The 26748-nt window shown below is 39.7% G+C and overlaps 2 protein-coding genes across 6 annotated transcripts in view; one reads left to right on the top strand and one right to left on the bottom strand.

The window, feature by feature from the left end:
- The window catches only part of lrp1ab (low density lipoprotein receptor-related protein 1Ab), a 175206-nt gene that overhangs the window by 20583 nt on the left and 127875 nt on the right, over positions 1–26748 (bottom strand). For all 5 annotated transcript variants that reach the window (XM_049462890.1, XM_049462893.1, XM_049462891.1 and 2 more), the window contains exons 42-68: positions 22373–22562; positions 21697–21901; positions 20847–21036; positions 20613–20738; positions 19953–20081; positions 19712–19831; positions 18840–18953; positions 17975–18124; positions 17011–17133; positions 16815–16931; positions 15907–16035; positions 15398–15520; positions 14555–14695; positions 12523–12710; positions 11379–11562; positions 10555–10640; positions 10272–10391; positions 9224–9411; positions 8405–8610; positions 7447–7635; positions 6326–6477; positions 5920–6013; positions 5590–5706; positions 4778–4897; positions 4097–4219; positions 3493–3618; positions 2270–2386 (exon numbers count right to left, since the gene is read on the bottom strand). In XM_049462890.1, the coding sequence (XP_049318847.1) occupies positions 2270–2386; positions 3493–3618; positions 4097–4219; positions 4778–4897; positions 5590–5706; positions 5920–6013; positions 6326–6477; positions 7447–7635; positions 8405–8610; positions 9224–9411; positions 10272–10391; positions 10555–10640; positions 11379–11562; positions 12523–12710; positions 14555–14695; positions 15398–15520; positions 15907–16035; positions 16815–16931; positions 17011–17133; positions 17975–18124; positions 18840–18953; positions 19712–19831; positions 19953–20081; positions 20613–20738; positions 20847–21036; positions 21697–21901; positions 22373–22562 (3867 nt within the window). The remainder of the gene's footprint in view (positions 1–2269; positions 2387–3492; positions 3619–4096; positions 4220–4777; positions 4898–5589; positions 5707–5919; positions 6014–6325; positions 6478–7446; positions 7636–8404; positions 8611–9223; positions 9412–10271; positions 10392–10554; positions 10641–11378; positions 11563–12522; positions 12711–14554; positions 14696–15397; positions 15521–15906; positions 16036–16814; positions 16932–17010; positions 17134–17974; positions 18125–18839; positions 18954–19711; positions 19832–19952; positions 20082–20612; positions 20739–20846; positions 21037–21696; positions 21902–22372; positions 22563–26748) is intronic.
- On the top strand, positions 24015–26584 carry LOC103044713 (delta-type opioid receptor-like). The gene has a single exon (XM_049462896.1). It carries the CDS (start codon positions 25140–25142, stop codon positions 26181–26183), a length of 1044 nt encoding a protein of 347 aa, XP_049318853.1. The 5' UTR covers positions 24015–25139; the 3' UTR covers positions 26184–26584.

Here is a 26748-nt window from a genome sequence, read left to right as displayed (position 1 = left end):
AGTACGGATTGGTACACTGATTTTTGGGTTTCAAAAAAAGAAATAAACGCTTACATTTTTACACTTTCACATTTTTAAGTGAATTACTGAAATAAAGTAACTTTTGTTTTTGAGATGTACTAGTATACTGCACAAAATATTCAAACACATTCAAACTGAGTTTACAAGCAGGGGAGGGGGAGGGGGCACAGTTTAACACAGAGCCAAAGAAAAAGATTCAACACCAAACAACGACAGGAAGACAGGAAAGGAGGCTGGGAGGAAAAAAGATTGTGGAAGATGTTCTTTCTTTCTTTCACAATCAGAGCAGGTTTTATCAGATTGGATCAAACATTATTATTTTTTTTTTGAACTGGACTAATAATCCCTGACTGCTGCGTCTCGTCTGGAGAACCTGGATTAACTACAGTAGGAACAGATTTATATATTTATATTCAGACACATCCAGAGGAACCCACTACAGACATCTGATTACGAGTAACTGGGGCTAATAAACCATTCCACCACTAGAGGGACAGGGGCTGAAATTGGCAGCTTCTGTCACAAACACAGAGTGAAAAGAATGGCAGGATGGGAGAAAAAGAGCACGCAGGTGGGCAGGGGTGGGGTCAGGTGGGCGGGGTCAGATGGGGTCAGGTGGAAGGGGGAGTGTCAGAGCGGCTGGGATGGGAGGAGTGACCTACCTCTGAGTCAAGCCACCATGTCAGTGTGAAATGGAGAACAAACATAAGATGAAGTGAACGGCATTCATGAGCAATGTGGGCAAGAATGTCATGAAACAGTGCAAAGCAAGTGGATGTGATAATGCACACACACACACACACACACATGCTCTCACAAACACACACACACACCTTCTACACACATCTTGCTCTTCACTGTCTTGCTCTCTCTCTCTCTCACTCACTCACTCACACACATGTACATTGTAAAGCCACCAACTTCAGTCCTGACATCACGGCCTTCAGGACTGTGTGTACGGACTCAAAAGCATCTTGACTTCTGCTAATGCTAATGCTAATGCAGCTGCTAACACGCACTGGAAATCACAGTCTACATCTACAGATGCTCGTCCTAAAAATGTTCTTTAGCGAGTGGCACAGTTATCCTACTCTCCATTGCTGACCACTTTTGAAGCTCCACAGTTGACTTACATTGTGATCCGCCAACTATTTCACTACCAATTATTAAATTTAAGGGTGTAACCCACTAACACCACATTGACGCTTCTCCTCTTTAACCATTACAAGCAAGCAGACTGGGTCTAATTTGAAAGGCGGGGCTTCATCCATAAACAGACTTTGTGCTAAATAAACCAATCAGGTTTCAACCAGCAGGCATTCTCTACATATAAAAGCAGATTCACTACACAAGAATTCCTGAAAGTCCTAAAAGGGTCCTAAAAGGGACCCTAAAAAAGTCCCAAAATATTTTTTTTTCCATGTGCTATTTATTTCCCCTGGGGTGGTGTTAGTCTGGAGCCCTGCACACCACATACACACAACCAAAACCCACTTAACACTAAGCAACACCATAACTACTAAAGTTATCCAAACTATAAAGAAAAACATATAGAATTATTTAGGTATGTTATGAATATGTTTTGTATTTTAGATTCTGCAAAGTGGCATGTCTTGTCTAGATTGCCTGGAATTCAGGCTTTAAGTTAACAGCTGTGCTGAACTCATCAAGAGTTAATTACTTGAGTTTCTTGTCTCTTAATAAAGTGTTTGAGAGCATCAGTTAAAGTAAAGTAGTGAAGAGGTAGAGTTACAGGTATACAGTGAATAGTGAATATTTCAGTAATGTTCTAATCCATATAATGCCAATAAATACTCAACTAAGTAAAGAGAAAATACTTTATGAAATGAAACTCTCATTTCAAAACATTTGAAAGTAGTCTCAGGTGCAGTCACTGCAAAGAGCATCAAAAATGTTCTGATGGAACTGGCTCTCATCAGGAGCAACCCAGGAAAGGGGCACAATGTGTGTCCAAACTTGAGACTGCTACTGTATCTTTTGCCCCACGTTCTTACAGATACATCATACTGTACTCAACTTAACATGTTTTAAGGACAGAGTGTGATGATTTAGGTGTGCAGGTTGAGTAATGCTAATTACAGGAGCATCAGATCTCATATCTTATTGTTCTTATATATAATGATTGCTGCTCCACAGCTTCAGAGACGGAGCAATAAATAATTTAACATTATCAGACTGTCTTCATTAACTGTGCTCCTGCGGCTCCTGCAGAGGAACAGTGTCTTACCACAGTCCTCCTCGTCTGAGTTGTCTCCACAGTCGTTGTCGTAGTCGCACTTCCAGCGGCCAGGGACACAGCGGTTATTCTTACAGGGGAACTGATACGGTTCACAGGTTCTCTCATCTGCACAAACAAAACACAGATACAGACAATTATTTTGTATTACAATAATATTCAGACATTCTCGATCATCTCTGAGTTAGTCCTGTGCTATAACAGAGCTTCAAAAACTCAAGCATAGCATTATGATCTATATCAGGGTTCTTGCTCAACTTTAAAGGTCAAATTTAATGCTTTTTAAGAACTTTTTAAGACCTCACTAAATATAATTTATGGCCCAAAAATGCAAAGATGCAGAACGTTCGCATGTTAGCTAGGTCTACACTAATGTGAACTAGCTGTCTGGTAACTCTAGTTCTCTTCCCGCTAACGTAGCTAACTTGCCGCTAACATTAGTTTATTAGCTAGCTTGCTTCTATAGTTAACTCCGCTAACCTTAGTTCTGTCCCCACTAAAGCAGCACTAGGTAGGATTTCCTTGATTTTTGATCTTTTTAAAGAAGTAAAATTACAGCTTGAAACTCACTGCAGCGCTGCATTGAGGTGTAATAGGAGGAATAGCGGGGCTCTCGTGTCTGTGCCGGAGCTCCTCTGAGCTCAAACCACACTCTGTAAGTTTTCCGAGGCGGCCGCGACCGACGCTCGCGAGAACTGCGACCTGCTTTCCGACCTTTAGTTCTAACAGTTCCACAAGGACTACTGGTTCATTCTTTACAAACTAACATACAGACACTCTGGCAGAAGCTGGAAAGAGACCGACTATGTCTGTGAAAGCCAGAAAACGAGAAAGAGAAACTAATCCGCCTGAAACATTTATTACATTCTGCAACTGTAGGGGGAGCCCACGAGCACAAAATCTCAATCCTACCCAGTGGAGCTTTAACATTAGCTAGCTTGCTGCTAATGTTAACTAGCTCTATGCTACCCTTAATTCTCTCCCTGGTAACAAGAGGAACTACTTTGAAGATCCAAAATATAAAACATATTATGGTCTGTTTAACACCTTTTTTTTTTTTACGTCAATCAAAATCAATGAATTTAAGGTGTGTCCAAACTTTTTACTGGTACTGTATGTACAGTTCAGATACTAAAATACTGATTTTATACATGAGATTCCTGGTGTATTGAAAAATCTGAAATGAAAAGCACAGAGCGTCTGTATCAGCGTACCGCACTCTTCCTTCGGCTCGTCTGAGGAGTCCCCGCAGTCGTCCTCGCCGTCACACTTCCAGCGCGCGGGAATACAGCGACCCGAGTCCTTACAGCGGAACTCATCAACACCACACGTCATCTGAGCTGCAGAGAGCAGAGAACACACACACACTTATTTATTAAACTGTAATGTAATTCCACCACATGCTTTACCACTAGATACCACTCATCTAAAAAACTGAGAAACTTAGAAACACTTTAATGACATGTACCGGATTTAGGTGTTGCTCTTTTCCTGCAATACTTATTTGAATCATGTAACTTTTTGCACTACAAGGTAAACTTAAAATCCTTTAATTTTCAGGTATTAAGTAGCAGTAAAGCCACACTTCTGAAGTACAGCATTATATAGGAGTTTCAGTTTAGTTCTAAATCAGTAAAATCAGAAAATAGACGTTCATTGATGGTGTGCCCTAAAATGTGATGAGCCTTATAGCCCGAAAAAAATACGGTGGTCAGGAATTGAGCTCTGCTACAAAACAGGTGATGTTATCCACTACGCCACACTCTGTCTGTTTAACAGAAAAGAGAGAGGAATTTTAAGGAAATAAAAGAGTCTTACTGCAGTTGGCTGGTTCATCAGAGCCGTCCACACAGTCATTGTCACGATCACACATCCAGACTCGAGGGATGCAGCGCTTGGTGATCACACACTGGAACTGGTTGGGAGCGCACGTCACCTCCGCTGTAACACCAACACACAACACCCAGTGCTTCAAACATGACCTGCTGCTTTCATGGGCTTTAAAAACAAATTTCATTAATTAAGTTCATTATTTTAAAAAAAATACTGCTTTGGAAAAAAAAAATTAAGGGACCAACTAAAAATGATGATTTTCTTTGATTTTACCAAATTGAAAACCTCTGGAATATAATCAAGAGGAAGATGGATGATCACAAACCATCAAACCACCAAACTGAACTGCTTGAATGAGTTTTTGCACCAGGAGTAAAGCAGCATAAAGTTATCCAAAAGCAGTGTGTAAGACTGGTGGAGGAGGAGAACATGATGCCAAGAAATGCATGAAAAAAACTGTGATTAAAAACTTTGGAGTTCAAAAAAAATATTGATTTCTGAACTTTATGAATATGAACTTGTTTTTTTCTTTGCATTATTTGAGGTCTGAAAGCTCTGCATTTTTTTTGTTATTTCAGCCATTTCTCATTTCGCCCCCCAAAATATATATATATATTGTTCTGTATGCACATATATGTAAAGCAGAAGTGGAGAAGAGTCACTCACGGCAGTCTTTCTCGTCTTCACCCTGACCGCAGTTATTCTGCCCATTGCAGCGGAAGATTCCTGGAATGCAGCGGCTGGGGTGGGAACACTTGAACTGACTGGGCAGACACACGTGGATATCTAAAAAAATAAATAAATAAAATAAAATGAATTAATTAATAATAATAATAATAATAGAAAAAAGCATCCATAGATATAAACGTTCATTTGAAATAATCTCTAAAACATGCTAAACAAAACAATAAGTAAATATGAATAAATGAACAAGCAATTTATACTGGCTTTTACTAGGGGTCGGAAATATTGCTATCTTTAATAAACTCCTGAAGACAGAGCTCTTCAAAGAGCACTTACTCTCCTAACACCTCTAACTAACTACCTTCTACTACCAGATCAGGAGAATCTCTCACTATCTTTAATAAACTCCTGAAGACAGAGCTCTTCAAAGAGCTCTTACTCTCCTAACACCTCTAACTAACTACCTTCTACTACCAGATCAGGAGAATCTCTCGCTATCTTTAATAAACTCCTGAAGACTGAGCTCTTCAAAGAGCACTTACTCTCCTAACACCTCCAACTAACTAAATACTCCTAACCTCATTTCCTTCTTCCCCTCCTTTCCTCTTCTAACGGAAACTGCTGATCCAAAAAAACCATGATTTATAAAGAAAATGCAAAATGATCATACCCTGTATAAAAATGTGTTTTTTGTTTGTTTAACAGTAAAATTCTAATAAATAACCTCGTCAAAAATCACCGATTAAATGTGCTAGTAAGAGTAGAAAAACAGTGAGTGTGTGTGGAGTTCATACCGCAGTTCGCCTCATCAGAGAGGTCCTGACAGTCGTCGTCTCCGTCACAGATGTAGGCGGGGTTGGTGCAGATGCCGGTGACACACTGGAACTGCCCTGGCCTGCACTTAAACGCAGCTAAAACACACAAATACACACACTGTAAATCATTTTCATTCTATTGAGGACCTCTACATGTGGTTGCACATTTAATCCATTGTTCACACTGTGTAAAACAGACATTAACAGACAATTTATAAAACTATATACAAAGTAGTTTACTTATAAGATTAATAACTCATTCTATTAAAATGCTATAAGAAAAAAAAAACTCTATAAATGTATACTGACGGCAGTCTTCAGGTTCATCCGATCGGTCTCCACAGTCGTCCTCAGTGTCGCACTTCCACCAGAAGGGGATGCACTTATCATTCTTACACACAAACTGTGAAGAGACACTTCTAATGTCAGTATACAGATATATTTACATTTACATTCAAACATATGTATCACTTTAAAATAAGACCCCTTTATAAAGGATGTGTAAATAGTTTATAAAGGAGTTTATTAATGCTTATTAATTGGGTTGTAAATACTTAAAACAAAAACATTAATTGTTATTTTTTTTAATTGCCATTAAAAAAAACTATTTTAGAGACTAATTTATAATAAAGCCTTTATAAAGGACAGACATATTCATAAATATTAATAAATATATATCAGTGATAAAGTAATGAGTATACATCAGGAGGTGTACCTGGCTCGCTGTGCAGTTGGACAGACACTGTTTACCGTCTGCTGCCAGGTAGAAGTTTGTGGGACAGGCGCACTTATATCCCCCGCCAGGAGCCAACAGACACAGATTACTGCAGCCCCCATTATCCACCTGACAGGGGTGATTCTCCACCGCTAAAAGAGAGAGAGAGAGAGAAAGAAAGAGAGAGAGAGAGAGAGAGAATTATGTCTGCTCTGGTGATACAGCAGAAAAAAAAATTACTGTACTATCATATTTGAAGAAATGTAGATATTTAATTACAGGCATTTTTATTTAGAATATGCTGAACATCATCCAATTAAAAAGGACCGATTACACTTTCTATAATCTGTAATGTGCAACTGGTCAGTGTGTTTTTGTGTTTTTAAGAACTAATGAAATCTGCAATATATTCAGAGAGGCGTATCATTTACATAACAATTTTTATTAAATTTACGATTCATGACAAGTGCATGTACTGTATATAAAACACACACATTACTCGTGTTTATTCTCCCCCCCCCCCAAGTGATCCTCTTTCATTAAGAGATTATTTTTAAACAATGATTAAAAAATATGCTTTAATATAATTTAGAAATATGTTGTATTAGAAAATGTATTTTTAAACTATCGTATCCTATTTATATTGTATATAAAATATTACCAGATAATAACATAACATATATATGTATATATAACCAAATTGTTATTTTCAGGGTTGTGTGTGGATCTGTTTTTTTTTTCTCTATAAGGTGTAATTCTCAATAAATAAATAAATAAATAAATAAATAAATGTGCCAAAACCAAGACGGGAAAAAAATTTTAAACTAAAATGTAAAATGATATTTGAAACTGATTTGCATGTGTGCAAATAAAAAAAATATTAATATTCATAGGGCTTCTATGTTCTGATGTTCTGAGAAGATATGTATTTGGAGGATAAACATATCTTTATGTTGTGTATATTTTTATTTTATTTATTTTTTTGCACCCATTAAATAGAATAACTTCTTTATATTTATTTTCATTTTTGTATTTTAACTTCAAACAAATGAACAGGTCAGAAAACTGCTTTTAGACAGTAAATGTAGGTCCCTACAGCTCGGTCCTGTAGCTCCTCTTACCCTCAGGCTGTCTGGAGGGGTGGTAGATGTGGATGTCCATTGGCCGGTGCAGGGTGCTGATCAGTACGGTCTTGTTGATGCCCATGGTCTTGTGGGCTCTGTTGATGGACTTGGTCTCCCAGTCGGTCCAGTAGATGTACTCCTCGAACAGAGTCATGGCGAAGATGTGCGGGATGTCCTGAGTCAGAACTGCGGAGAGGAGAGCACAGCTTTACAACACAGCCACATTTATACATATTTAACCTGTGTTACAAAGCATAGCTGTTTATTGAGAAATCACTCAGTGCACTCAGAATCCTACAAGCTCTATAAAAATGAAGTAATGGCGCAATGTAGGGGTTTAAGATGGGGTCGGGATCAGCATTTTAATGCGCTGCTAATATAATTGTGCGATTGCTGGTTCGAATCCCAGTCACGCGGCTTGCCATCAGCTGCCAGAGCCCTGAGAGAGCATAACTAGCCTTGCTCTCTCTGGGTGGGTACAGTAGATGGCACACTCCTAGGGTGATGAGGATAAGCACAAGGCTGTTTACAGGTTTTAATTCTAAATAAATATCAGCTAATCTGATTCCTTGTTTGAGGTACTGGTATCGGAAAGGAAAACATGGTTTTGGTAGATTCCTACCTTTCCTTCAATGTTTCTTCAGAAATCAAGACAATTAAAATGTGTTTATCCTCATTTTGTTGGAGTAACTCTCTCTACTGCCAGGAAAGGCTTTCTATACATTTTTTAACCACAGTTTTAAACATGATTAATGTTAAACTACACAGAAACATACAGTAGTTCAGACACCAGAGCCTTCTTCCTGTATTTACTTTCTAGCTCCGCCCCAGACAGGTCTGACCAATAAGAAGAGAGAATGTTTGCATATTTTTTTTGCTATGCATTGTTGTGTGTTTCCCTGTGTGAAAACAAACCAAACCACAGAGAGAGAGAGAGAGAAAGAGAGAGACACACCAGTATGTCTGTTGGTTCCGTCCAAGCTAGCAAAAGCGATGTAGTCCTCGCGAGCGTCTGCCCAGTAAATACGGTCATTAATGAAGTCCAGAGTCAAGCCATTAGGCCAGGTGATCTTGTCCTTGATGATAATTCGCCGGTCAGTACCGTCCATTCCAATACGACCAATATGAGGAACGTCTCCCCAGTCTGACCAGTACAGATAGCTGGAAAAATTGAGAAGACACGCTTTAAAACACAGTAAGAAAGCATTGCTTGTTCTTTTCTATATGACAAAATACTGCTTTTTTCAGAATGAATTTCAGCCTAATATTTAAAAAGGCATTAATCCTTTCAGATCCTGCATCCATTGCAAAGGACAACACCTGTTTTCTTCCTATTTTTTTGTATTTTTGCATTTAATATAAATTGAGGCTTGTTGTCCAACAGAATTTATATTTTACAGCCAATCAAAAACAGCACCTTAGCTAAGCCTACTACAAATGGCGAGAGAAAAAAAATCATGTTATGAGTTAAATTTACTGCTTAGGGATGATTTGTAAAATAAAAAATATTACAAAAAGTCATATTAAATTAAAATAATGTCCCCTTATCACTCATAACGTAGTGTTGGTCAGCACAGGTGTCTGTTAGCTGATGTATCAGAGCTGGGTCGCTGCTCTTTCCTCTGAATGCACAGTGAAACTGCCCAGTGATGCTGCCAGTAATCCTTTAAGGCTTGAAAAAAAAATTCTAATAATGTAATCTAATCCAATGCTATCTTAATTTTTCCGTGTCCAAAAAACACATAAAGCTCTTTTGTATCCACAGGTTATTTACCCATTCCGCACGTCCACAGCCACAGCTCTCGGCTCCCTCAGGCCACTGTTCACCAGCACACTTCTATAAGCTCCGTTCAGCTTCGACACTTCAATGGTGTCTCGACCTTTGTCACACCAATAGAGGTTTCCACCGACCCAGTCCACAGCCAGCCCGTCCGGATTACTCAGAGAGGTCCTGTGAAGCACCTGCAACATGAAGAGCAGATACAACCCATTCAAAACCTGGTGAGGAACATCTATTCACAATAATAAATCAATAATGTTATTTATACTTAATATGTGCTTAAAAATTAACTATGCTTTAAAATAACAGTATAGAATTTTCTGACTTTAAGGTGCACCTAAAATCCTTTAATTTTCCGTAAAAATCGATTAACAGTGCATCTTATAATCCTGTGCTTCTTATGTTATAAGGGTGAGTTTCAGTGAAGTTTCTCCAGCACTAAGGCTGGGTGCAGCAGCATTAGCATAAGCCGCTAACCACAGCGCTAGCTCTTTCACTAGAGGTGTTCAGAGGCGAGTATTTTGCACTGTAGTCTGCATGTTTGCTGTGTTAAAACAAGCTACGTGGGATGAACCGCTAGTTGATAGTGCCCTGGGTTAGTGAAACACTTAGGGTTCCTCAGTCTAGTGATGTGGTTAGCGGCTAATGCTAATGCTGCTGCTCCCAGCCTTAGTGCTGGAGAAATTTTACTGAAAACTCACTTTTAGACAAAAAATATTGGAAATCGTGTATATATTTTTTTCAACTTGGGGTGCTTCCCCATTAGAAGGGAAACATGGCGACACCCTTGCTCACTTCAATTTAGGCATCCTAACTAGTGTCACTTAATGCGCCTTATAATCTGGTGCACCTTATAGTCCGAAAAATACAAACCCTGTATGAACACAATATGAACACTGATATTGAGTGGGTATTTAACATTCCTTAATCCAGAGTAGAGTTACATGTGTAACGGGATTATGTTATAGGAGGCATCCAGTATTTATATAGTAAATTAAGGGAAGAAATATAAAGATAAAACATTATAATTGCACAATCGTACCTCTACATTACTGCCGTTCATGTGCATGCGGCGGATCATGCTGCCCTGTGTCGTCACATCCGTCCAGTAGATCATCTGCTCGGCGTAGTGATAGTCCAGAGCCACGGCATTATTCAAACCCTATATAAAAAAATACACAAACACACAAAAAGAGAAGACGATTAAAACATTATCTCAGTTAATATAATTAGTACAGTCTGTAATTCAGTCGTGAACAGTAGCAGCAGCTGTGGTGGAACAGACAGACAGACAGACAGACAGACAGACAGACAGACACTGGTACCTGTTTGATGAGGGTGTAGTTGGTGCCATCCAGGTTCAGCTTCCTCAGGTAGTAGCGGTTAGCAAAGATCAGGTAAGGCTCCTCCTCTACAGAGAGCAACAATCAGCCAATGAGAATGAGAATTTAAATCATTACAGTCATATAAAAACCTTGTAAAATCTTTTGTTTGTCTATTGATCTGTTCATCTTAACGGTGGCTTAGTGTGGTTAGCACGTTCGTCTCCCAGCGCTAGGATCTTGACTTCAAGTCCCTATCTGAGTAAAGTTTCCATGTTTATGTATGAATTTTCCCAGTCAGGTTGTAAGGAGCAGTAAAGCCACTCTGCTGAATGCACTCAGAGATGAGTAATATCGACCTGTAGCTAACCTCGGCTAGCACTGCTGGAGCAGAATTAGCATTAGCCCCTAACCACGCTAAGCGCTAGCTCTTTTGCCGTTCAGAGGTGAGTATATAAGACTGTAGTCTGCGTGTTAAGCTACGTGTGAAGAACCATTAGCTAATACGCCCTGGCTTACTGGAAGACTCAGTGTAGTGCTTTTGGGCAGCATTAGCCGCTAATGCTAATGTTTACTTAGCTTAGCTTTACTTTATTTAGTTAGCTACTCCCCACCACCTCCCAGTTCCTTTCTAGTGTTGCATAATGAGGAGTATCAGGAGTATTTTATCCTCTTCAATAACACTAACAGATGCAGTAAAGTATCATAGAGAATTATTATTGGGATTTATATTGAGTATCACAGAATCACAGTATTGTGATCTCATTGCTATCAGGGTTTTTTAAGTGTGTGACGGTGGTGATGAGGAGTTTTGGCTCCAGACGTACCGGAGGTGGACTTGCAGCGGGTGGTGTCGTTAACCTGCACTATGTATCCGTCTATGCAGAAGCAGTGGAAGCTGCCGTGTGTGTTGACGCAGCGCTGGGAGCACGGGTAGGTGGTGGTGCATTCATCTATATCTACACACGTCTTCCCATCCTGCTTCAGCCTGAACCCAGGCTCACAGCGGCACTGAGGAAAAACACAGAAAATCACACAGTCAGACTCCTACACTCCTACTAACCTAAAACTTACATGAAGTTCTCCTAATATTAATAATAACACCGTTTATACAGTTAAACAAGCTGTTCTGTGCTGCTATAATAGAAACAAAACAGCATTAAAAAATTATAGTATCGAAAATAATATATATATATATATTTTTAATTATTAGCTGGGGTGAGACTGTGATGTAGGTATGCTATTTAAACAATACTAAATCAATCAAGTTATAAGCTACTATTACTTATTATATATTATTATTATTTGTACGACATGGACAGAAAACGTGAGGTCTAAAAACACTGTTGCATATCCCAATATCAATTTTATTTAACACGATAAATTAAACTAAAATAAAAATATTTATTAGTTTAAGCTCTTCAGCACTTCAGGCTTGGTATCACTATTTTCTTCCAGTTTAAAGGATCATTAAAGATAATATTTACTTCAGATATTAAGAAAAAATGCTAAGATGTAAGCTCTTATCAGCAGAGCTTCAGACAGTATTTTCTTATCTGAACTGTATGGTACGTCATAGTAATCTGTGTGGTTTGTAGCATTCCAACCCGAGTTCCATTTCCACACTCTAGGCTGCCAGGTATATAACACAACAACACATATCCACTTTTTTCCGCTAAACAGGTAATCACTGAGCTTCAGTAAGGTCGCTATCCATAACTAGGTTAAATTTCATCACCATGGCGTAGTTCAAATCTGGACTCCTGTAGCCTGAAGCCACTTCACTTGCATTTATTACTGAATGTTCCTTTAAGAAGTAGTTTGGTGTGCGCATTCACTGTGGACCTCCACCTCACTCTACCTCACAGTGGAGTGAGGAGCTCCCTCTGTTGCTACATGCAAGTAATAAAAAATGTAAGTATTATTTTAGCTCTTCACTGTGTTTATTGATAAACACACACACACACACACCTTGTAGCCGATCTTCAGGTCCTCGCAGAGCTGCGTGCAGCCGCTGAGTTTGTGGTTCAGGCACTCGTTGATGAAGCAGTTGAGCTCATCCGAGCCGTCTCCACAGTCATCATTCCTGTCACACAGCACCTGCTCGCTCACACACTTCCCGTTGGTGCACAGGTGGGCCGTGTCATTACAGCGGTTCTCTGTGGACCCCCACCGAGACACAGAGTTACAGAGGAACAGCATCAAAACAGAAAACAAGAAACAAACTCAAACCTTTCTGCATATATATATATTTTATATACATTACATATATACACATATATAAATACACATATACTTATGATTCCTTATGTGTTTCTTCATAATCTGGATGACTATTATTCATTTTTACTATTATTCATTTACTATGTAGAAAAAAAAATAAATAAAAGTATTAAAGAAAGAAAGAAAGAAAGAAAGAAGGACTCAAAAAGAAAAGGATTAGAAGAAGGATTAGAGAAAGGATAAGGAAGAATAAAAGGCAGACAATAGAAGAGACAAAACAAGGGATGAGCAAAAAAAAGAAGGGACAATTGACAAAAGAACAAAAGGAACAGAAAGGAACAAAACTAAGAATCAAAAATAAGGACAAAATAAGTGATATATAAACAATGAAGGACAAAGGACAAATATAATAAATGACCAAATATAAATAGAAAAGTCAAAAGGACAATAGAAGAAAAAGACAACAGAAGGAAGAAAAACATATGACAGATCGATAGAGAGGATAAAGGTAAGGACAAAAGTCAGAAACGATAAAAATGGCAAGATAACAAAGCTACGAAGGTGGTGAAGGATAAAGTAAGAAGGGACAAAAATAATTACAAAAGAGACAAAAGAGATGAAGAAAACTGAACAGAAGGGACAATTGACAGTACAAAAGGCACAGAAAAGAACAAAACAGAACAATAAGTAATATAAAACAATGAAAGACAAAGGACAAATATAATAAATGACAAAATATAAATAGAAAAGACAAAAGAAAGGACAATAGAAGGAAAAGACAAGAGAAGGGAAAAACACATAAGATGACAGATCGATCGAGATCTGGGACAAAGGACAAAAGTCAGTAAAGATAAAAATGGCAAAAAAAAACTAAAAAAGCTACAAATGTGGTGAAGAATAAAAAAAAAGAAGGGACAAAATAATGAAAGATAGAAATGAAAGAAAACTGAACAGAAGGGACATTTGACAGTACAAAAGGCACAGAAACAGAACAGAACAATACGTGATATAAAACAATGAAAGACAAAGGACAAATATAATAATTTACAAAATAAAAATAGAAAAGACAAAAGGACAATACAAGGAAAAGACAAGAGAAGGGAAAAAAAAACATATGATCGATAGAGATAGAGAGGATAAAGAAAAGGACAAAACAGGACAAAAGTCAGTAACGATAAAAATGGCAAGAGAGCTACACAAAAATAAAGCTATGAAGGTGGTGAAGGATGAAAGAAAGGACAGATAAAAAATAGAGAGAATGATAAAAGAGAGAGAAAGGAGGAGGAGGGATGTGAGGGGGGGTGTGGCTGCAGTGTGGGAGTGATGGGAGGAAGTTGTGAAAGCAGAGAAAGCCCTGATCTCTCGCAGCTCAGTGAAGCGCTGAGCCTCCGTCTCTACAGGCAGCCCAGATACTAATGAGGCTGCAAAGAGGACACCATCTAACCCCCCCACAACACACACACACACACACACACACACACACACACAGCACTGAACAGCTGGCTCTCAGCCAGGGCTTTTACAACCCCTGGCTTTTACGGCCCCACATGTGGCTGTAATGGAGCCGTGTACTTTCCAATTTCACACTGATCGCACACTGCTGACAGCCAGACTCATCTATTACAACGCTTTTATAGGAATTAAATAAAGGAGAAAAGACTCATTTGTGGCACTAAAGAAGAGATCAGGATTAAAACAAGCTGAATCTGGGCATTTAAACACTAAAATAACTCAACTAATTCAATTACACTGCAGATAAATAACTCAATCCTGACTTCACCTGGTTCAGTGCAGTGCGCGTTCTTGGGCGCTTCATCCGATTGGTCGTGGCAGTCGAACTCGCCGTCGCACTCCCAGTTCTTCTGCTTCAGGCACTGACCGTTAGCACAGCGGAAATCGTTGGGTCCACAAGTAGGGTATTCTGTAATGGAAGGGTTATGAGGGGTTATTAAAAAAATATATATATATATATTTTTTTTTAATGTAGTTTAATAAGAAGTAAGATGTAGTGTGTATATTGTATATGTATTTCTGTATATTCTTATATTTTATTTTACTATTCTTCTTACTGAAATACTGTCCTCTCTGCACACTAGAGGGAACCTGCACCCAAGTTTTTCATTCACATGTACACCTGCCTGTACTCTGTGATGTGACACTAAAAATAAAATTAAATCTTGAATAATTTTTCAATTTTTATCACACAGGTAAAATCTGGAAACTTTAATGCGTAATATATATTTTATATGGTTTGGCCCATAATTCACTAATTTTACAGAGCCTGGTGACATACTAGTGCATCTCAAGTTTCAAATTTGAATATCATTAAAATATATTATATAGATGTGTTAAACACAGATTGATCAATTTTAAGCTTTGATTTCTTTTATTGTTGTTGATTATGGCTTACAGTCAATAGAAAAACCCAAAAATCAGTCTCTAAGTGAAAATTTGAATATTATGCAAGACCAATTGAAACTTTTGGCAGTGTGGGCAGTGTGCCAAATCCTGCTGGAAAATGAAATCCGCATCTGCATAAAAGTTGTCAGCCTGTTGGGAGTATCGGCTAAAAGCACTGTATTTGGGAATACTGGGAGTGAAACACTCTTATACACAAACTCACCACACTCTGGGGACTCGTCAGACCCGTCTCGACAGTCCAAGTCATGATCACATACAAAGTGCTTGGGAATACACTGCTTATTCTGGCACTGGAACTCTGTATCATCACAGGTTGTGTTGGTTGCTGAAAAAAGGTGAAGAAGGAGAAAGCACAGTTATTACAGAGGAAAGAACAAATAAAAACACAAGAAAACTAGTTACTATTATAGTAATCCATGCTTTTGTACTGCTTGTCTTTTTGTGCATCAGCTTTAGAAGAGGCTTTCTTTTAGGACAATGGCTATGTTCAATTAAATTGCCATGTTTTGAAGGCATGAAGCTCGTTAGCCCATAAACATTAGCCGCAGTGTTCGAATTGTGTGAAAAAGAGGCAGTTTATAGCCTGGGAATTACAGTATATATATTGTATGGATTGTTTTATGTATCATGACCCAGTATGTGGGCAGTGAATGCTCCAATGTTATATGTATATATTTGTTTTTATAAGCATTAACAAGCTTATACACTCACAACAGCCAGCCTTAGCTCCCTCGTCGGCCCCGTCCGGACAGTCCTTATCTCCATCACACTTCCAGCGCTGGGGGATGCAGATGTAGGAATCAGGACAGTGGAAGGCCTCCGGACTGCACGTCTTAGACTCTGTAAATATATTTATATATGTATTAAAGGATCATCTGGAGATGTATATCTCTTATTTGGTATTTTCGCAATAAGTGATATGAAAAAAACACAGAATAAATAAAAAAAAATATATATATATATTTCAAGAATACACTACTGTAGCAAAATGAAAATTTAATTTTATTATTGCATATGATATGATATAGCATACCCCTAACTGAGATATTAAAAATATAATAATTTTATCAGATTTGTAACAGAAATTAATGATCCAGAACATCATGATACTAATGATACTAATAATGCACTCCAAATATCTCCATAAATCCAGGATTAAAGTAAAACAAATTATACTACATATTAGATATATAATTGGGAAATGATAATCTAAAATGTGAATTTTTCTTTTGCTAAAAACAGCAAAAAAAGTAGTACTTCTGATTTATCACTATCCATTCCAAGGACTTGAACAAAATATTGATATTTCTTTGCATTGCAGACACTGTAAAATATATATATATATTTTTTTAATTATTAACTGAATTTATATTTTTTTTCACCAATTTAGTGAGGCCTAGCTACTCGGTTCTGATACATCAGCTCACAGATGCCTTGTGCTGATTGGCATCACCCTAGGAGTGATGAGGGGAAAGAGTGCCAGTGGAGAGCAAGGGGTAAATTGGGCTCTCTCAGGGCTCTGGCAGCTGTTCCTCACAAATGAACATATTAAGCAACTTTATCTGTTTGCATCTTTATTCCCTAAACAAACAATGAAACAGACAGTCTATAAGACTCACTGCATCGGCTGTCCTCGTCCGTGCCGTCTCCGCAGTCGTTTGTGCCGTCGCACACCCAGGAGCTGGTGATACAGCGGTGATTTCCACACTCGAACTGAGTCGGGGAGCAGAACTTATCTGTATAAAGAAAGAGGAGGAGCGTCAGTGGACTGGAAGAGAGAGCTACAGTGAGCTTAGCTTCAGATCAGCTACTGACCGCAGTGCGTCTCGTCCGTCCCGTTCTCACAGTCGTTCTCTTTATCGCAGGTCCAGCTCATGGGAATGCAGCGGCCACTCGGGCAGGCGAAGAAGTTCACAGGACATTTCTGCTTCCTCTTTGCTGTGACAGAAACACATCATCATCATTAGCTGACAAACTACCATATTTTTCACTCTATAATCTTTCACACCATCCAGATGTGAGTATTAATAGCCTGTAGCTGGCTGCTAACCCCAGCTAGCACTGCTGGAGCAGCATCAGCATTAACCACTAGTGGTTAGCCGGTAATGCTAATGCTAATTCTCCAGCTTTAGTGGAAAACTGGAAGTCTAAGCTTTACTATAAATAAATGGAAGTTCTTTACCCACCCAAATGAACAGAATAAACAGTTTTCAGGGTAGAAATGTGTGTAAAATTACAGTACTGTTTACTTAGCTTAGCTTTACAGCTTTACTTTACAACTGCCAAATTTAGAAGGAAAAACATGGCCTCATCCCCTGTTTTTACTAATGTTTACTGGTTACTAGTGTTGCATAAAATGCGCCTTATATTCAGGTGAGCCTCATGTATTAAACAAACAGACCAGAAAATAACGCTTTACTTAACCAAATAAACAGTTTTCAGAAGAGAAATCTGTGTAGATTAACATCCAGCGCTCGTTTGACTTGTCTGACTCGTTTTTTTTTTTGTTCTTTTTTTGGAGAATTACAGTTTTGTTTACGTAACTTAGCTTAGCTTTACAGCTTTACTTTACACCTGCCAAATTTAGAAGGAAAACCATGGCCTCACCCTCATTCCTACCAATGGTTATTAGTTACTAGTGTTGCATAAAATAAGCTTTATAATCCGATGAGCCTTATAATGCGAATAATACAGTAAATACAGCGTTATCGGGATGCTAGGAGCTGTGTTTATATGCCGTTTGTTTGTGCGTGTGTGCGTGTGTGTGTGTGTTCCTGACCTGGACAGTTCCGTTCGTCTGAGAAGTCTCCGCAGTCGTTGGATCCGTCGCACTGCCAGGAAGGAGCGTAGCACAGTGTAGTGAACTCACACTTCTGGAAGGTCATGCTCTTCACTCCCAACAGATAGAAACTGGAGCAATCAGTGGGGCCTGAGAGAGAGAGAGAGAGAGAGAGAGAGAGAGAGAGAGAGAGAGAGAGAGAGAGAGAGAGAGAGAGAGAGAGCGATGAGGGAGCGAAAAGGACAAAGACAGATATAGAAAGCAAAAAAGAAAAAGAAAGAAAGGCAAGAGGAGAGTGAGGCAAAGAGAAAAAGAAACAAGAGGAGGGTATAAAAAAAGACAACAAAAAAACAAAAAAAAGTGAGATATCAAAACAAAAGTAAGAGTAATCAAGAGAAAAGCAGAGTAAAAGAGAGCAGGAATGAGAGTGAAATCATAAAAGAAAAAAAAGACAGACATAAAGCACCAACATTAAAAACACCAAAATAAGAAGGAGAGAAAGAAGATAAATAAAAAACAAATATGCATGAAAAGAGAAAAAGAGAGAAAATTAAAAGAGAGTGAGGGAGTGAGCACAGAGAAAATAAAAGAACAAAAAAGAAAGAGTATGCAAGAGAGCAACAAAAAAAATAAAAGGACAAAGGAGAAAAAGAAAGAAATTGAGAGCAGACAAGAAAATAGGACAATAGGCAGGAATGTGATATATATATATTTAGATGTAATAAATACTTTGATTATAATGATATATTAAAGTATCTGTGTATATTTTGTTTTGAAATACTGTATTCATTACAAATATACACATTAATCTCATTGCTGTAGTGCTGAATTAAGGCAGCAGGAGAACACGTGAACATGTGCTTACTGCAGTTCAGCTCATCACTGGCGTCCTCACAGTCCACCACCTGATTACAGCGGCTGGAGTTACTGATACAGGATCCGTCCTTACACTGAAACTCTGCTGCAGCACACATCGTCACTGAGAGAGAGAGAGAGAGAGAGAGAGAGAGAGAGCACATAAAGAGGTTAGTACTTACTGTATGTGTGCGCTCTGTATGCTTTATGCATCTCTGAGATGTCCCTATATATTTTTTTTATCATGATTTTAATTATTTCAGTTTAAGATGCATACATGCACAGCAACACAAAATCTTTAAATTGCACAAATCACCCTGTAGAGTACTTTTAAAATGTTCCTTGTGGCACAGTACCATTCTAAGGGATCATATATCAGTGATCGCACTAGCTCTAGTATCAGCACCAATAAAAGCTGTTAAAGGCAGATAACTGTGCCATGACCTACCAGACACCCTGTTTATAAGAGAGGTAGGTTCGGATTTGCAGGAATGGGACCAGAAGCCAACTGATGCCATATATTATATTATTCTCCCTCTCAACTTAAAAGAAACAAATCTTAAATCTGCTGCTTTAAAAAAGCTTTGCCTTTATGTATCCACGTCCAACTGGAAGTTTAATTAATTCTTTCTACAGTTCTCATCAACTGCGACTGCAGACAGTAATATATTATTTAGATGTATTACACACACAGTGATGTATTTTAAGTGTTTATTTTAAGTTTACATCAAGTCTAAAGTCAGTGCAGTTTTGTTTTCCCAGAAAATCTTACAGCACTTCATATCTTACAGCTTCCCTCTGCTGAAAACAACTTTTATGGAGATGCAGATTTCATTTTCCAGCAGGACTTGGCACACTGCCCACTTTGTTTTGTTTACTCACTATTGCAGGGCAGCTCATCCGAGTGGTCTCCACAATCGTCTGTGCCGTCGCACCAGGAGCTGTGTTTAATACAGCGGCCGTTCAGACAGCGGCGGTACCCCTTCTTACAGCCGCGGTTAGCTGCAGCAACACACACATATACACACATATATATATACACACATATATCAGCATCACAGCAACACAACACCAGTCCTAAAGTGAGCTGAGCGAGAGTGATGGTGAGAGTGCGGTCTCTTACAGCAGTAGGACGGTTTCTCGTCTGATTTGTCTTTACAGTGCGCTCGGCCGTCGCAGGTCAGGCTGTAGTTGATGCAGTCTCCGTTCCCACACTCAAACTCATCCACACTGTTACAGGTGGTGTTCTCCGCTGAGACAGAACACAGACAGACAGACAGACAGACAGACAGACAGCTAGTCAGCACTGCACTGAACACGGGCAAACAGAGCTTTTCTACATGTAGAATCCATGCTGGGGGGCTGAGGGGCAGTTATACATAAAATAATAAAATTATAATAAAAATAAAATAAAAAAAAGTTTCAGTTTCTCTGATTTTGCTATTTATAGGTTTATGTTTGAGTAAAATTAACATTGTTGTTTTATTCTATAAACTTCAGACAACATTTCTCCCAAATTCCAAATAAAAATATTCTCATTTAGATCATTTATTTACAGAAAATGAGAAATGGAGTTCAGAAATCAATATTTGGTGGAATAATCACAGTTTTCATGCATCTTGGCATCATGTTCTCCTCCACCAGTCTTACACACTGCTTTTGGATAACTTTATATGTATATCAATATATATAGTAATAACAGTGGTGGCAATAATAGTAGTGTACATTTACCTGCTATTATGTATTAAAGCAGTTAAATAAATATATAGATTTATTTTCTCACCAACACAGGTGTTGCCCTCCACTAGCTTGCGGTCTCCGCGGCAACTGCAGTTGACCCGCCCCTCTGAGGTCAGCAGACACAGGTCTTCACAGCCGCCATTGTTAGTGTGGCACGGAGAGAACTCGCCTACGAGCATAAAAAAAAAGCATATGAAGCTCAGATCATTTCCCAGTATCTCAGTTCAGTCTTAACTAAAACTCTAATAAATCAAATCAATCCTGAGATAAAACCCACAGCTGTTGGTGTCCTTGGCCACAGCGATGATGCCCATTGGCTGCTGGGGGATATCGGGTCTCAACACCTTCATATCCCGGCCGTATTTATCCGCTCTGAGCACAGCCCTGCGCACCCAGTCCGTCCAGAAGATATACTCTCCGTACACAGCCAGACCAAACGGGTGCACCGGCTCGTTCTTCAGAACCACCTACATGCAGAAAACACACACACAAATACACTTTACAGATATCACTATAGCCATGCTGTGACGAGCAACAATTCAACACATTTCAATCTGTTCTGACTTGATTTAACAAATATATGATTAAATTCAAGCCAGGCGAAATATGATTTAGTTACATTTAACTCATGTTAAGTTAAGCAATTTTCCTTGAAATTCAAATCAAATCTAGGCTATAAAATCTTCAAGCTTTCCATTTTTTTCCACCTTACATTTAAACACAGGTTAAAAACTCTAGTTTTCAACGTTCAGTGACTATTCTGTTATAATGTCCATAATATAATGATTCATGTGGAGCAACACTATCTGAAATTTAGCTCTAATTCAGTTTTACAGGGATACAGGAATACACAATACAGTAATAGCATTTGAGTTGCTTGTTCTTGCATTGATCTGTGGTAATTAATTACTATTGTATCTCAGGTGATTTGTAATCTCATCAGATTTATTTGCACACTAAGATTTGTGCATAAAAACTCTCAGAAATCTTCCAGATTCTTGTGCTTCCAAAACTTCCAGGTTTTTAATGTCAGCACTCTGCAAATTCTATCTAAGTACTGGCAGTTCAGGGGAAATGTGGAAGTTCATTAGACACTCATTAAAATGACCAATGAATGGAACACTCACGAATCGGTTGCTGCCGTCATACTCGCAGCGTTCGATCTTGTCCAGAGAGGCATCAGAGAAGTAGAGCTTTTCAGCCCGGTGGTCTATAGCCAGGCCGTTGGGTGTGCGGATGCTATTGCCCACAATAACCAGCACATTTCCCCCAGCCAGAGACGCCCGCATGATGCTGGGAGACAGCTCGTTCCAGTTCGTCCAGAACATCAGACTGCAGACGGAAAGCAGAACGTAAAAATGTGCTTATAATCTGCAAATGTCAACTTACTTTCAGTGGAAAAGATTTTAATTTTAGAGCTTTTCTATTTATCACTCGTCAAAAGTAATTTTTAGTTTAAAAATTACAAAAATAGACATTTAATGTTTTTGTGTGATGCCAATATTATGTAGTTTTAAGCCAAACATTAAATGTGAGCTTCAGTTTTAGGACACACTTGCAGCTCAAATTCAAACATAACAGGTTAAAGGTACAGATATTTGGACTAAACACATACAGATGATGGCAGTACCAGTATCACCTGTAATTTACACAGAAAATGACACAAAAAGTGTGGGCAGTGTGCCAAGTCCTGCTGGAAAAAGAAATCTTTAGCATCTTTAGAAAACACTGCACTGACTTAGAACACAGTGGACCAACACCAGCAGATGTCTAGCTGTCTAGGAGTGGCTAGTGGTTTCTCACCCTTGGCACTCGTCTAGAGCAAAGGCTCGGGGGTGGTCGTCTCCAGTCATGGTGACCACCGTCTCCCTGTGGAAGGCTCCGCTGCGAGTCTGGTCCACCGTGTGCCGAGTGATGGTGGAGGTGGTGTAGCTGGTCCAGTATAATGTGTCCCAGGCTCTGTGATAGGCCAGGCCCTCCACTGAACCCACATCTATGGAATGGCAATAATCAGCAAAAATGTATATTTTAAATATTTTACCACAGAGGCTCTGATTAGTCTTTAACCTTAAGGAAAAAAAAAACAATTATTATAAAGGGTAAGAAAGCAAGATGGGAGCCTAAATCAGGTTCTGTCCCATGCTAACAAATCTATTAGCAGGTGTACACTGTCTGGATTTTCACTGTGTCTGTGTGTGTGTGTGTGTGTGTAGGCTGGGAGACAGTATCAGTCAGTCATTTCATGGATGGCTGCCTGTGCACACAGACCCCGTCTTCTGCTGTATCTCTTTATTCATGCTGACTTGCTCCATCAGGAGAAAAGCACTATGGGAAAACGGTCTGATATTTAAAGTAACACACATACACACATCCAAAACACCAAATACAGAACAAAAAAGTATAAAAGTAAAAGTAATGTAAAATGAGGAAAAAATGCCATTAAGAACAAAAGCTTTATGTATAAAAATGGATTAACAAAGGTTGCATAGTGCTGCCACTATGATTGAAAGATTGCTGGTTTGAATCCCAGTTATGCAGCTTGCCATCAGTTACAAGAGACCAGAGAGAGCACAATTGGCCTTGTTCTCTCTGGGTGGGTACAGTAGATGGTGCTCTTTCCCCTCATCACTCCAAAGGGTGATGCCGATCAGCACAAGGTGAGCTGCGTCTGTGAGCTGATGTATCAGAACCGAATCGCTGCGCTTTCCTCCGAGCGTTAGCGCTGTGATGCTACTCTGCGTTGAAGGAGGCATGTGTCCACATAAATTGTGGAGAAAAATGTGAGGTTAACCATTATTAACCAGTCGCAGGCTCTTAATGGTTTTCATATGTAATATTCATATGCAAAAGATGCATCCACTACATTTATACCAGCACTACTGGTCTGAGGGGGGTCAGAATTAGCTTTCATCAAATTTCTGCAAACCATAAATGCCTCCCCTCAAGCTCTCCTTCACCCCTTAACTGCGCAGTGTTCCCACCAATTTAAAGGCCGCAGTTAATAGACAATAAACAGCCAAGAATGAGCTTCGGCCATAAAGCTTTTATGAGGCTTCTGCCATATCTTCTTCCTTATCTGCCAACGTCACTCGACACCAGTGACAAGCCATCCATAAAAAGACAGGACAAAGCACTGCGCTATTTGCTTATGCTTTAGAAAAAAAAAAGGTACAAGCGGAGGAGATGTGAGGGAAGTGTGCAAATCAAGTGCACAGTCTGAGCCAAAGGACACATAATGATCTCGTTACGAAACGGCCACACAAATCGCTGTTAACTCAGCTGGAATCACTCAGATCCTGTCCGCCTTCCAAGATAGCGATGTCACTGGTTGGATCTGTGTCGCAACAGAGTAGGAAGAAGAGAGAGAGTAAATAGAAAAGTCAGTCATTCATAACCTGTTAATACAGGGCAAACTCCATCCACAAGCAGCCAATGTGAAGAAAGATCAGAGGAACAAGGTGACGCCCATCCCTCCCATTACAGAGTATCCAAACTACCCGACTCTATTTTTTTAAATTTCATTTTCAAGGCAGAGGCTTTGAAGGACGTCCATGAACCCTGCGGACAGTTAGTGAGTAAATTGCTCTGGATGATCCCTTTGAAAAAGGCTAAAGATCTGAGATCCGAGATCAGGAGTAGATGTCTCGTTCATTTCTCTTCGTTTCTCTTCAGTCCTGGAATGCTGCTCAAAACAGAATGGGAATAATGGACCTGAAGAGGCTTCAAATTGACGGCACAGAAGAGAGATTCACGCCAAGGCACTTAGCATCGAGTAAAATTGACTGTTCTTAATGCAGCAGCTGCGGCAGCAGCCCAGCAGATGCCTGCGCCCTTAACCTTGGAGAGCGACGGATGTTCTGCGAGGTTGCCTGGTTTCACACGATCAATACCAACTAATGATCGAGTGAAGCAGGTGAATCAGGTGAGGATTCGGGGGAGATTTCTGAGCACCTGAGCGTCTGAGATGTGATCCATGAAGGGTCTTAACGGTCTTCCTTACTGACTGAAATGGAAAGTTCTAGATCTTCTGGAAAGGCGAAACTGAACGACCTACACTTCAGGAAGAACCGTTTGCTTCTTTCCTTTCTTTCTTTCATTTTTAAAAACTTTTTCTAGGTTGGAAATTGTAGAAAGCAACAGCAGGAATGGCTAAGCTGAATCTGCTGAATCTGTCTTTTGTTGAGAGGCACTGAAGTCCCGAGACAAAGACTCAGAAAAGGAAAAGGAACAAACAGGTGTTGAGACGGAGTGTGACAGCATCCCCTTTCCCCCAAAAGGCAGATGATGCATCTCTTGGCTGCTAAACGCCAGAAAACAGAGTGCAATTACCATTATGTTAGTGTCGAGCCTCCAATTAGCGCTGCAGTATGTGGTGGTGGTAGGGGTGGTGGTGGTAGGGGGGTGATAAGACTTTAAAAGGGCTAGTCATTAACGCTCAGCTCTAGCGGCGGGAGGTGCGTCAGCCCCGGCGAGAGAATGCCACTCTGCCGTCCCTCATAGCCATCATCATCATCATCATCAACAGGCTTTCAGTACACATTAGCAGGATTAGCATCAGCACATTGTGCTAATGGATGACTTGGGGAAGGAATGTAACGGCAGTCATGGCCCGGTAACGAGGATAGAATGGGGCGTGCAGCAGGCGGTGGTGCCTGTTTTGGACACTTTGATCATAGGAATTGGACTACTGGGACACACTCTAGTCATCTTCATTCTGGCAGGTAGGAGGCGCAAGAGAGGGTCACGGTTTCTTCATGGGACTGATACGCTGCTTCTGGCCTTAAGTGCCTCGGATATTCTGCTGCTAGTCACTTTACCCTTCCACACGGCAGCTATTGCCCTGGGCAATTGGCCCTTTGGTTGTTTCCTTTGCAAGGCCATCAGCTTCCTAGGAGTAGCCTGTAATACTGTTAGCGCATTCACGCTAGCTGCGCTGGCAGTAACTCGCTATCTAACGGTGGTACATCCAACCTGGGCGTACCGCACCAGCATGCAGCGCTGGCTTCAGTTCTTCGCAGTTCTTCTTTGGGTACCGGCCGTCGGCTTGGCCGCTCCACAGTTCGCTTTCCGCATCGTGGGCAGCTCCACTGTAGTAACGCACTGCTTCGTCTTCCTATCAGACATCAGCCAGCTCGTCTATAGCATCGCCCTTTTCTCCTTCGGCTTCGCCCTGCCTCTAGTCGTCATCATCCTCATGTACGCCAAACTCTATCAATTCCTCCGCAAGACTCGCAGACAAGGCCGAGCTCCACAGCTGGAACGCTACCAGAAGCAAGTCACCCAAACCACGGCTCTACTGGTCGTAGTCTTCACAGTCTGCTGGATGCCTTCCTACATCCTCATGTTCTCCCGGGTGGGTCAGAGCGTGGGAAGCACCACAACTGAATTTCGATCTCTAGCTCTTTTCACACGCTTGCTGGCCACCTCCTCGTCCGTGATCAACCCCCTGCTCTACGCCTTTGTGTCACGCAAGTTCCGCAAAGACCTCATGGCCATCAGAAGAAGGAGGGTACACTGCAGATACTGCGCAATTCCACACTGGATCAAGTGTTGCTCAGGTGGAGGCAAGGACATGGTACAGCCCTTCAACCCAGCAGAGCTGGAAACCTCATGATGAACAGTAAATAATGGACAATAAATAAAGGAAGATCCGCCAGAAGAACATCCAACTGGATTTAAGCAATAGATAACATGGTGACTTTTGTTTGTTTGTTTGTTTGGGTTTTGTGCCATATCAGCAACATACTGGCTATTGTATGGCATCGACAATGTCCATTACTTGAGCATCACAGACTTAAATCAGTGTCTTTATATGAAGGACTTCCAGAAAATTAAGTATTTTAGCTTGTGGACAGTCCTGAGTCTTGATATGTAGAGCTGTAAACTGAAAATATGATACATATCAAAATATAGGGGTTGTGATTCTATTAAAGCTGCATGATTTGGGCAAAATATGTAATTGCCCATATAATTTTTCCACAGAATATTGGGATTGCGGTTCAAATTGTGATTATTTTTAATTAATGAAATCCTAAACCTGTATTAGTGGTTAACATATCTATAAAATATATATAAACTTCTTTCCACATAAAATATTCCTAAGGTTCTCAGATTAAATTAAGTTTTCTTGTTTTTTTTTTTTTTATTTCTTGAAATTTAAAAATAAATCTGAAAAGAAA

This window comes from Astyanax mexicanus, chromosome 13, assembly GCF_023375975.1.
Source record: "Astyanax mexicanus isolate ESR-SI-001 chromosome 13, AstMex3_surface, whole genome shotgun sequence".
Lineage (NCBI taxonomy): Eukaryota > Metazoa > Chordata > Actinopteri > Characiformes > Acestrorhamphidae > Astyanax > Astyanax mexicanus.
The sequence above is the reverse complement of the archived record's forward strand: the minus strand, read 5'-3'. Positions and strand labels throughout refer to the sequence as shown.